The following is a 12,938-nucleotide window of genomic DNA, read 5'->3' as shown; positions in this document are numbered from 1 at the left end:
TTAGAGGTATAGGTAAGGTGAAAGTAAAAATGTCAACAGGATGGACAATTACATTTACAGATGTGTTGTATGTACCAAACTTGGGTGCAAATTTAATATCAGTTGGTAAGTTAACCAGCAAAGGTTTCAAAGTAGGATTTGCAGGTGAGAAAGCAGCAGTTGTAGATAAGAATGGAGATGAAACATTGTTTATTGCAAAGAGGAGGAGTGATGTATATGTAGTACAGATAGAGGGAAGAAATGATATTGTAGCTGTGAGTGATTGTGACCAAATGATAGATCAAGAATATAATAACAATGTAGCATTTAAATGTATTGGGCAGGTTAGGTTGTGGCATGAGATATGGACATGTATATTCTGAAGCTTTGTTTAAATTGCCTATGTTAAAATTGAAAAGAAGTACCGATATTAATACATGTTCTGTATGCATTCAGGGGAAACTAAGGAACAAGGGAGTACCTAAGTATCGTGAGCGTAAGGGAGAAAAACCACTTGATGTTGTGCATACTGATGTAGTTGGAAAAATTAGTTCACCATCACTTGGGAAAGCTCAATATGTTGTAACTATGATTGATGAATACTCCAGATACAATTTGGCTGTGCGTGTGAAAAATAAGGATTAGTGTTGGAGGTGTTTCATAGGTATCAGTCAAAGGTAGAAATGTTACATGGTGTAGGAATTAATGTAATGCAATCTGACAATGGTACAGAATACACATGTAGCAGGTTTCAAGCACAATTGCAAAAATGGGGTATTACTCATAAGAGGTCTGTACCGTACACTCCACAACAAAATGGATAAGCAGAGAGGCAGAATAGAACGATGTTTGATACTGTTAGATGTCTATTGATCCAGTCTGGGTTAACAAAAGAATTCTGAGGAAAAGTGGTAATGACTGCAGTGTATTTAAGAAATTAGTGCAGATTCTCAGTAATAAATTTTCAGATACCGAATGAACTGTGGTTCAATAGGAAGTTGGATGAGGAAGAAATGGGTAGATTGAAAGTATTTGGATGTCAGATGTGGGTTGTGAGAGCAGACAGCAGGAAGTTAGATCCCAGAGCAGAGTCATGCGTTATGATAGGGTACGAGGCAGGCACTATATAGATTATGGAGTCTTGAAAGGAAAAGAGTAATAGTGAGGAGAAGTGTGGTATTTGGGGGGGCAGATATTTCTCTTTAAGGTGAAAAGTCCTGGAATTGATATTATAGAAAAGATAAATGTACCAGAGGCAGAGGGTAGTAAAAAACATACTTTGACATATTGTGCACTGAAGATCCAGAGATAAAATTAGGGACTGAATTAGACACGGGGGAGGACAGAGAGGAAACAATGGCTGTTGAGTCACTGACCGGGGAGGAACAAGTAGAGGTTGAGTCTATAGCAATACAAGAGCCAGGGAAAAATCTGAGAAGGTCAATAAGACAGAGGAAAGGAAACACTTGTGCAGATTGTAAGGCAGTGATGGAAGTTAGACATGGGAGTGTAGTAGAACCGAGAACAGTAGAAGAAGCTATGTCACACCAAGAGTTCGATAACTGGATGGAAGCCATGAAAGTGGAGATCAATGAGATGAGAAAAGAGGATGTTGGAGAAATTGTAAAAAGACTAGAAAAATCAAGGTAATTAGTTCTAACTGGATGTTTTCATTGAAATATGACAGTGAGGGTAACATTCAGAAATATAAGGCCAGGTTGGTTGCCCAAGGTTTTAAGAGACAGATGAACCTTAGTTATGATGAAACATTTAGTCCTGTCATAAGGAGGAAAACAATGAGACTGTTAATAGGTATTGCAGTACGTAAAGGTTGCACGGTAGAACATCTAGATGTAACCAGTGCTTACTTAAATAGTGAAATCAGTTGTACTGTATACATGGAACAACCAGAATTGATCGTAGAAAAGGATGTGCGAAACTATGTATGTAAATTGAAGAAAAGTATCTATGGACTACCGAATTCGAGTAAAGAATCGAATGCTTATGTTGATGCTATAATAAGAAGACTAGATTTTAAGAGATGTGTCAGAGAACCATGTGTGTATGTAAAGGAGACTTGTATCATTAGCTTTCATGTTGACGATATAATTGTAATAGGTGACAAAGAGGTTGTTAAGATGGTAAAAATAAGGTTGGCAGATGAGTTAGAGATTAAGGATCTACGGAAAGCGACAAACTTATTGTCAATAAAAATAGAACAGACAAAAGAAGGGTTATGTTGAGTCAAAGTCTATACATAGACAAATTACTTGCTGATTTTTCTATGAGTGAGTGTAAACCGAGTAAGACTATTTTACCAATCAGATATACAGCAGCTGAAAATGATGAGCAGGAATTTGATTATACCATCTATCGCAGTGCAGTCGGAAGTTTGCTATATTTTATGTTATGTTTTAAAAATTGTTCTGTGATGCGGATTGGGGAGGAGATACTGAGTCAAGAAGATCAGTGCATGGGTATGTAACCACAGTGGCAGGGGGAGCAGTATCTTGGTATAGTAAGAAACCGAGTTGTATTGCTAGATCTACCATGCATGCTGAATACATGGCAATGGCAGAGGTATCTCGAGAAGTAACTTGGATGAAAGATTTGCTATCAGAGCTAGGACTGGAAAGGTTTATGGATACACCTTGTAAAGTTTTTGCTGACAATACAGCAGCAATCAAAACTGAGCAAAAACGATGTGAGTGAAAGGTCAAAACATATTGACATCATGTATCATGTATGTAGAGAGCTAGTAGAAAAGGGGTTCATTGAGTTTGTATATGTAGCATCAGTGGGAAATGCTGCAGACTTTTTCACACAAAGAATTTATCAAGCAACAAGCTTAAGAGTTTCTATAGGCTTATAGGATTGCCATCAAACCATAATAGTAATCCACATTAAACAAGAATGCAATAACAAACCTTACGTGGAAGAGGAATGTCAGAGCTTCTCGAAGGATGACTTGGCAAAGAATGCCAAAATTTCACGTCTGCTGCACTACCTGGAGGAACAACCTAACTATGTCATACTCTTTGTACAGTGCTGCATTCACTATTTAGTTCAGTGAATTATTACATGGCATGAATGTTCACTAATATGTGAAGAAGGAAATAAACACAAAAACCGAAGAATAATACAACTAGAGTTAGGTTGTTCTTCCGAAGACCACCTCAATTATGGCAGTTGAAATTATGTCTCAACAGACTCACCTGTAACAGCAAATGGGTCCATTCCTTTCTGATATTCTAGGCAAAAGGAGTTTGAAGATCCAATGTTCTTGTTCCTTCACTTTTACCCAGAAAAAGTGAGCTATTTTGTCTCTGCTTGGAATGGTAGGAGGCATTCGACAATGCCCAGTAGCTTCCTCACCACTGGTACGGGAACGAGTTACAGCAGCTACACGCACTGTATAATTTGTGTTTGGTGGTATGAATTTAAAACGTGCACTGCGGGACTTTTCATCGACTGATGTTGACTTCCGATCCCAGTCAAGGTTCTTCAGTTCTCCTCGTTCGTTCTTATATATAGCTTCACCAATCAGGGTCACCTACAATATACACAGCACAATTAAAAAATGTAAACCTACTCAAAAATCAATGCAGTAAAAAAATATTCAGGAAATAACATGATAATATAACATTCCATAACTCGTACAAAGCATTCATAAAACCATGATGTCAAGGATATAATCATTCTTACAGTTAAGTACTATCACATTAAACCTGAGTTCATGGTTTGTAGCATCGGTTTTTGGAGTAACATCGCAGTCTGTGAACCATGGGCAACTGTTGAATAGCTTAGTAGAGGCCGTGAGAGTTGGGATACCAGTTGCTACGGAATATGAGTAGATACCTCGGACAAATTCTGAGTCATGGCCCTCCACGTGCTCAGGTGGGACAATCCACTGGGTGGTTCCTAACCCGTTGGAGGAGAGATTATCACTGGGTCTATGTGAAAGGAGGGTAGAATCCTGCTTCACAGAATGGGAGTAGCAGAGTCCCACTTCAATTTGACACATGAGGGACTCCTTGGAAACAACTTGGCGAACAAGATGGAATTCAGTGGGGAGCCATCAGTATTAATGAGATTTATGCAGAAAGAAGTAGGATTGGCTGAGTCAGCAACGAGGAGTTGATGATGATTGTTGTTTAAGGGGGCCAAACAGCTAGATCGACCGCTAATGGTACGAGGTGAACGAAATTAAAATTTCAAAATGTATCCACTGACAAGGGCCTAAAGTTAATGACAATGAAAAAATGATCTTGAAACAAAAAACGATCAGTGGATCCTATTCACAATGCTGAAAGTACTCGGATGATAACTTATCTACAGGGGTCCAAAATGCACATCACCAGCCCCACATAATAGTACTAAACACAGGTAATGTACACTCACAGTGTTTCTTGTGTGGTGGTGCTTATCATAGGTAATGTAGACCCAGGGTGTTCCTCGCAAGGTGGTACTAGTCACAAGTAATGTCGACCCATGGGGTTCCGCTCGTAATGGTACTAATCACAAGTAATCACACGGCTCTAATATCATCATCCCTTGGCCGCCCCTTTTAGTTGCCTCTTACGACAGGCAGGAGATACCGTGGGTGTGTTCTTCGTCTGCGTCCCCCATCCACACGGGGTAAGAGGACGAGGATGAATGAGTCAAGAGTTAATGATATTCAGGTCAGAGGAGAAAAGGAGATAGGGAAGTGTAAAGTGTTCTTAACAGGTGTTAAAAAGGGAAGGGCGGAGTGTGGGGTATGACAGTTCAGTGATTTTTTTTTTTTTTGCTTCACGTCACACCAACACAGATAGGTCTTATGGCGACAATGGGACAGGAAAGGCCTAGGAATGGGAAGGAAGCGGCCGTGGCCTTAATTAAGGTACAGCCCCGGCATTTGCCTGGTGTGAAAATGGGAAACCACGGAAAACCATCTTCAGGGCTGCCGACAGTGGGGCTCGAACCCACTATCTCCAGATTACTGGATACTGGCCGCACTTAAGCGACTGCAACTATCGAGCTCGGTAGTTCATCAGGAATACTATTCCACGCAACATAGTTTCAGTTAGGCACATAAAAATCAGTGTATTCACCACATAAGGGTGCAGATGAGGAAGAAGTTGACAAGTTTTATGAAGCACTGAGTGACATTGTAGTCAGGGTCAACAGTAAGGATAGGATAGTCCTACTGGGTGATTTCAATGCGAGAGCTGGAAAGAGAACTGACAGATATGAGGAAGTCATGGATAAAAGTGGGGGAAGATATGGAAGCTAATAGGAATGGGAAGCGTTTACTGGACTTCTGTGCAAGTAAGGGCTTAACAGTTATAAATACATTCTTCAAGCTTCAGGCTATTCACCACTACATGCAGGAGGGTAGGGCCACCAGACACGTAATATATCATAATCAACTTTGAATTCAGGAAATCTGTTAGGAATGAGCATGTATTCCAGGGATTTTCGATGATGCAGACCACTATCTAATTTGTAGTGAACTAAGTATATCTAGGCCTAGGACAGAGAAAGTGACATCTATTTGCATTGAATAAGGGTAGATAATCTCCAGGGCGACAAAATTAAACAGAAGTGTACATGGATATGATCTGTGAAAAGTTCCAAACAAAAGAGTCAGCAGGTTCAGGATATAGAAACAGACTGGGTGCCATACAGGGATGCCATAATTGAAACAGCAAGGGAATTCCTAGGAACAACTGTGTTTGAAGTTGGGGTAAAGTAAATATCTTGGTGGAATGATGAACTGAGTGCAGGTTGTAAACATAAGAAGGTGTATCAGAAATGGCACTAAATAAGGACTGGGCGAGTTGGCCATGCCCATAGAGGCGCGCGGCTGTGAGCTTGCATCCGGGAGGTAGTAGGTTCGAATCCCACTATCGGCAGCCCTGAAGATGGTTTTCTGTGGTTTCCCATTTTTGCACCAGGCAAATGCTGGGGCTGTACCTTAATTAAGGTCAAGGCCGCTTCCTTCCAACTCCTAGGCCATTCCTATCCCATCATCGCCATAAGACCTATCTGTGTCGGTGCGACGTAAAAACCCCCCCAAAAAAAACTAAATAAGGATAGATGAGACAGGGAATTGTATGTAGATGAAACAAACAGAGAGAAATAAATAATTGCTGAATCCAACAAGAAGTTGCAAGAAAACTTTGATAACAACTGGAAAAGCGTGGTCAAGCAGCAGGGAAACCTTTCTGGATAGTAATAAAGAATCTTAGGAAGTGAGGGAAAAAGAAAATGTATAATCTTTCAGGCAAATCAGATGAACTCATAGTAGAGCACAGGGAATCACAGGACAGGTGGAAGAAGTATTTCAAAAATCCTCTCAATGTAGAAGGAAATATTTCTGATGAGATCACAAACAACCAAGTTCATTTGAAGGAGGACAACGATGTTAGTGACATTACGCTAGAGGAAGTGGGAAGGATGGTCAATAAACTGCACTGTATCATCATGTCATGGCAACGACTGTAACATTTGCATAGGACTGCTCTGTCTAAATCTAACAGAAGCCACATAACTGGTAACATATTTAACCTGCAAGTGTGTGCTAAGTTAACTTGTACAACTGTGGTTCGTGTTTGAACATATAATATCAACAGCTATATCCGTCCAGAAGGTGAATAAGTGTATTAATGCATTTGAAGCAACCATGAAGGACTTTGAGGCGTGCCTTCAGTTGTTAACCAGCACTGCCAACCCCAGGGAAGAGTCCCTAAACTCGCATAGTCAGGATTTCCATGATTTCCGAGGTGCCATCTCCTCCAAACTTACTGTACTAAGAAAAGAGCTGCACAAGTTAGCATGGCAGCTCAACCATCAAGAATAGCTCTTTGATGAAGGAGAGCAGTACAGCCATAGGAATTGCCTCGTAATCAATGGAGTCTCTGAGGAACCGTGGGAGGATATCTACAAGAAATTGGGGGAAAGTTTCTGAACGAAGTTGAACATGGACTTTCCAATGGAAAGCTTTGACCGATGCTATAGGATTGGGCGGCCGCAATGATGAGTAGCTGAAGTGGTAACTACAGGCAGTCACCCCATAATAGCTAAATTTAACCACTACCATGAACGTGGCCTCGTGTGGAAGGCGAAGCAAGTCCTGAAGGGCACAAAAGCACTCATTACCAAATCCATCACCGAAACCCGTAAGTATATATATTAAACCTGGTGAGGGATCACTTCGGCTTTCCATCTGAGCTCTTACTATTCATACACCTAGATTTCCTTTCTCCAAAGGTTTCCTTGATTTTCCTCTATGCAGCATCTATCTTTCCCAGGACCATACAGCCTTCGACATCCTTGCACTTCTCCTTCAGCCATTCTTCCTTAGCTATCTTGCACTTTCTATCCACTTCATTCTTTAATCGCCTGTATTCTTTTCTGCCCTCTTCATTTCTAGCATTCTTGTATTTTCGTCGTTCATCAATCAGGTCTAGTATTTCCTGAGTTATCCACTGATTCTTAGTTGATCTTTTCTTCCTTCCTAACATTTCTTCAGCAGCCCTACTGACTTCATTTTTCATGACTCTCCACTCTTCTTCTATAGTGTTTCCTTCAGCCTTTTCATTTAGACCTTGTGCAACACGTTCCTTGAAACAATCCCTCACACTCTTTTCTTTCAACCTGTCTAGATCCCATCTTTTTGCATTCTTTCCTTTCTTCAATTTCTTCAACTTCAGATGGCATTTCATGACCAACAAGTTGTGGTCAGAGTTCACGTCTGCTCCTGGGAAAGTTTTGCAATCCAACACCTGGTTTCTGAATCTCTGCCTAATCATAATGAAGTCTATTTGATACCTTCCAGTGTCTCCAGGTCTCGTCCACGTATACAGCCGTCGTTTGTGGTATTTGAACCAAGTATTGGCAAGGACTAAATTATTATCAGTGCAGAATTCAACTTAATGCTTACTCCTTGAAAAACTCCCTCCTCCTTAACCCCTCTAAGACTCAAGCAATCGTTATTGGCTTTCAAAATCTTTTGACCACACTATGATACAAAACTATTCCTCCTGTTATATTGAATGGAGGAGTTATTCCATTCAGCCAAACTGTGAGAAATCTTGGAGTGACAACGAGCAAAACTTTAAATTGGTCTGAATATATTAAAAGTATTTGTAAAATAATATTTTGAATAATTCATTCTCTTAAAAGAAACAGCAATACTTTGCCTTGTAATGTGAGAGTCAATCTCATACCATCATTAGTGTTTTCCACCCTCGACTACTGTGATATTTATTCTTGTAGAAGGAACAAAAGAACAGACTTCGAAACTTCAGCGACTGCTTAATTATTGCCTTAGATTTATTTGCAGTATGCGTTCAGATACACGGCACCCCATACTATCACCCTATTTCATGGTTGAAACCTGAAAAACAACGAAGTATCCCATCCTGATACAGATATACCGACTGCTCACTGAAGGCAGACCACTATACATTTCATCACAGTTTAAGTATTTGCCCTCCTTTCACAGCAGTAACAGCTGCTCTGGTTTCTCCCTTTCTACTGCTGTTCACCGATCTTCTGAGTATAACAATTCTTTTGTTGTGACTGGTTCCAGATATTGGAGTTCCCTGCCTGTCTGTCAGAACTACCACCTCATTATTTAAATTCCAGACTGCATGCCGAGACTACCTGCTGAATGCAGCTGACTAATTTGTGATTTAGAAAAGTGTAATGCATTATTGTGTAAATTATTACTTACTATATCATCGTTGCCAGGACAAAACCTCCTATGTGATAACATTTTTGGAGATATACTGACCGCAGCACACACATTATGAAGAGCGAGAATGCCTTGGCAATATTCACATAGTATTGCACCTTAGATGATGGAACCTTACCGACCAAAGTTCTAAGATAAAATATTTCACATAGGAGGTTTTGTCCCGGCTGCGACGATATATTATTATGAACCCGTAAGTTCTGTTCCCAAAGATGTATCACTACAGTCGTTAAGTGTAAGAGAGGGCCAAGAGCCCCAACTTCACCATCAATCAATCAATCAATCAATCAATCAATCAATCAATCAATCAATCAATCAATCAATCAATCAATCAATCAATCAATCAATCAATCAATCAATCAATCAATCAATCAATCAATCAATCAATCAATCAATCTATATTTAACTCACATTACTCAGGATAGATGTTCCAGTGAACTTTAAGATGACTTGATTACTTGTGGACTATTTTTAATTACGTTTAGTTTTTGTGTGTCCAGTATTTTTATTAGAATTTTTAAAAGCTGACGCGTTTTAAAGATTATTGGCTTTGTTCAAATGGCTTTACTTCGCACTGATGAAGATAAGTCTTACGGAAATGATGGGACATGAAACGGCAAGGAGTGGGAAGGAAGCAACTGTACCCTTAATTAGCCCCTTCCCAGCACCAACCACTTATAAGTGTCATCCAAGTTGATGTGTTTATTACAGATTGCGTCAACAGCTTACAAGCGTCAGAAATTTATAGTCACTTCTGGCATCTATTGGCCTTATTTTGCAACAGAGAACTACATTTTATTTCAATGGAATGTTGTAATCCATGTAAAGTTCATGTGACCGTGCACATGTTTACCGTGTGATCAGCATAATATGAGAAATACATACAATATATTGAGTAAGTGATATTACATCTGTCTTGGAGCTAGTTTCAGCCACATAGTGGCCATCTTCAGCCAAATAAAAATTAAACAGATTATGTGATAACTAAAATATATGTATAACAGACAAAGACAATGTTGCAGGAATAACAACATTATAACATTAAATTACAAATAATAACAAAATTTATGGTTATGATCTTGTCATGACATGATGTCTTTCAATTCATTTAGGACGTCAGGCAAAGAAGTAAATCTAGAAATGTTAGCCAGATTTAGGAATGAATAAACATACAGAAAATAAATTAAAAAGGAGAAAAATTATTTATGAGACTCACCTCTAATGTCTGATGTAGAACAAGCACTGACTTGCTGGAGGAAGCATGCAGGCCATGGAACAAAGGAGTTGGTAGGGAACAAGCACTGACTTCTTGTAGGAGGCAGGCAATGTAAACAAAGGAGCAGATTGGGAAGGGAAGGGAGGAGAGAAGAGGTGTCTAAGGTGAGATTGAAGGATGTGGAAAGAAAGACTGCTGCTGAGAGGGGAATTTAAAGAGATTATAAAAGGAAGAATTCTTTTTAACTGAGACATAATTACTAAAGAATTAAAAGGTCAAATAAAATGTTTGATTTCTGTGAAATTTCACTTAGATTGAACTTAGGATTGAAAAACTGTTTCAGATGGATAAAACAATTTTCCGTAATATTGAGCAGGGGACCTTTTTGTATAACTTTGAGAATTTTCATGTCTTGGTTGATATTAGTGGACTTACGGTTAGTATCATCCATGTGCTGTCCCATGGCCAAAAATCTGTTATATTTCAGGGCATTAACATGCTCTAAGTATCTTGTATGGAAGCTCCTACCTGTTTGACCGACATAAGATGCGTTACAATTATTCCAATTGAGTCTATAAACACCTGACTTGGTAAACTTATTGCTATGATTAATAGAATTGATATTGTGTAAAATATCTGTGTTACTGTTACAAGTATGGAAGGCTATTTTGACATTATGCTTTTTAAATATGTTTGTGTTTTGATAGGCTTGTATATTATTAAATGTAAAAGTAGATAAAATATGGTGAGATTTTTCTTTTTTTTAAGGTTGTTGAAGGCTGGTGTTTATGTTTATTGATGATTTTCTCTATAGAGGAGCTGTTGTAGCCATTAAATTTAGCTATGCTCTGAATAGTGTTTAATTAGTTTTTAAGTTCTTTCTTAGCCAGCGGGATGCTAAAAGTGTGGTGTACTATACTGTGTTGTGCTGCACATTTATGGGCATGTGGGTGTATGGAATATTGATGGATTGTGTTGGCAGTTTGCATTGGTTTTCTAAAAATCTTGTAAGCTCAATGAACCTGGTTTTCTGTTTTATCGTTCTCTTATTTTAGTGTAAACTTGATAAGTGGGTCAATGTGATTTAGGTTGGATAGTGTGGATGGCATCAGCTGCCCTTTCGTTCATGAACACAAGAGTGTCATGCACATATCTTGTCCAAAAAATAATATTATTAAAGATATTATTATTAATTTTGGTGTGTTCTAAATGATAAAGATAGATTTCAGCTAGGATGCCTGATGCCAGCGATTACATACCTAACCCATTTTGCTCATAAATGGTATTGTGAAATGTGAAATAACTGTTATTCAAAACCATTTATAGAATAATAACATCTTTAGTAATATTATTTTTTTGGACAAAATATGTGGACGACACTCTTGTGTTCATGAACAAAAGGGCAGCTGATGCCATCCACACTATCCAACCTAAATCACATTGACCCACTTATCAAGTTTACACTAAAATAAGAGAACGATAAAACAGAAAACCAGGTTCATTGAGCTTACAAGATTTTTAGAAAACCAATGCAAAAACACAATCCATCAATATTCCATACACCCACATGCCCATAAATGTGCAGCACAACACAGTATAGTACACCACACTTTTAGCATCCCGCTGGCTAAGAAAGAACTTAAAAACTAATTAAACACTATTCAGAGCATAGCTAAATTTAATGGCTACAACAGCTCTTCTATAGAGAAAATCATCAATAAACATAAACACCAGCCTTCAACAACCTTAAAAAAAAGAAAAATCTCACCATATTTTATCTACTTTTACATTTAATAATATACAAGCCTATCAAAACACAAACATATTTAAAAAGCATAATGTCAAAATAGCCTTCCATACTTGTAACAGTAACACAGATATTTTACACAATACCAATTCTATTAATCATAGCAATAAGTTTACCAAGTCAGGTGTTTATAGACTCAATTGGAATAATTGTAACGCATCTTATGTCGGTCAAACAGGTAGGAGCTTCCATACAAGATACTTAGAGCATGTTAATGCCCTGAAATATAACAGATTTTTGGCCATGGGACAGCACATGGATGATACTAACCGTAAGTCCACTAATATCAACCAAGACATGAAAATTCTCAAAGTTATACGAAAAGGTCCCCTGCTCAATATTACGGAAAATTGTTTTATCCATCTGAAACAGTTTTTCAATCCTAAGTTCAATCTAAGTGAAATTTCACAGAAATCAAACATTTTATTTGACCTTTTAATTCTTTAGTAATTATGTCTCAGTTAAAAAGAATTCTTCCTTTTATAATCTCTTTAAATTCCCCTCTCAGCAGCAGTCTTTCTTTCCACATCCTTCAATCTCACCTTAGACACCTCTTCTCTCCTCCCTTCCCTTCCCAATCTGCTCCTTTGTTTACATTGCCTGCCTCCTACAAGAAGTCAGTGCTTGTTCCCTACCCACTCCTTTGTTCCATGGCCTGCATGCTTCCTCCAGCAAGTCAGTGCTTGTTCTACATCAGACATTAGAGGTGAGTCTCATAAATAATTTTTCTCCTTTTTAATTTATTTTCTGTATGTTTATTCATTCCTAAATCTGGCTAACATTTCTAGATTTACTTCTTTGCCTGACGTCCTAAATGAATTGAAAGACATCATGTCATGACAAGATCATAACCATAAATTTTGTTATTATTTGTAATTTAATGTTATAATATTATTATTCCTGCAACATTGTCTTTGTCTGTTATACATATGTTTTTTTGTTTTTTGTTTTTGCTAGGGACTTAAATGTTATTTGTTTTACGTCCCACTAACTACTCTTTTACGGTTTTCGGAGACGCCGAGGTGCCGGAATTTAGTCCCGCAGGAGTTCTTTTTACGTGCCAGTAAATCTACCGACACGAGGCTGACGTATTTGAGCACCTTCAAATACCACCGGACTGAGCCAGGATCGAACCTGCCAAGTTGGGGCCAGAAGGCCAGCGCTTAACCGTCTGAGCCACTCAGCCCGGTGCT

The 12,938-nt window shown here is 38.6% G+C and overlaps 1 protein-coding gene across 3 annotated transcripts in view; it reads right to left on the bottom strand.

Moving 5' to 3' along the window:
- Ptp69D (Protein tyrosine phosphatase 69D) overlaps positions 1-12,938 on the bottom strand; it is a 976,604-nt gene that overhangs the window by 580,717 nt on the left and 382,949 nt on the right. For all 3 annotated transcript variants that reach the window (XM_068226166.1, XM_068226167.1, XM_068226168.1), the window contains one exon: positions 3,195-3,532. In XM_068226166.1, the coding sequence (XP_068082267.1) occupies positions 3,195-3,532 (338 nt within the window). The remainder of the gene's footprint in view (positions 1-3,194; positions 3,533-12,938) is intronic.

The sequence above is a fragment of the Anabrus simplex genome, chromosome 2 (assembly GCF_040414725.1).
Source record: "Anabrus simplex isolate iqAnaSimp1 chromosome 2, ASM4041472v1, whole genome shotgun sequence".
NCBI classification, from domain to species: domain Eukaryota; kingdom Metazoa; phylum Arthropoda; class Insecta; order Orthoptera; family Tettigoniidae; genus Anabrus; species Anabrus simplex.
The sequence above is the reverse complement of the archived record's forward strand: the minus strand, read 5'-3'. Positions and strand labels throughout refer to the sequence as shown.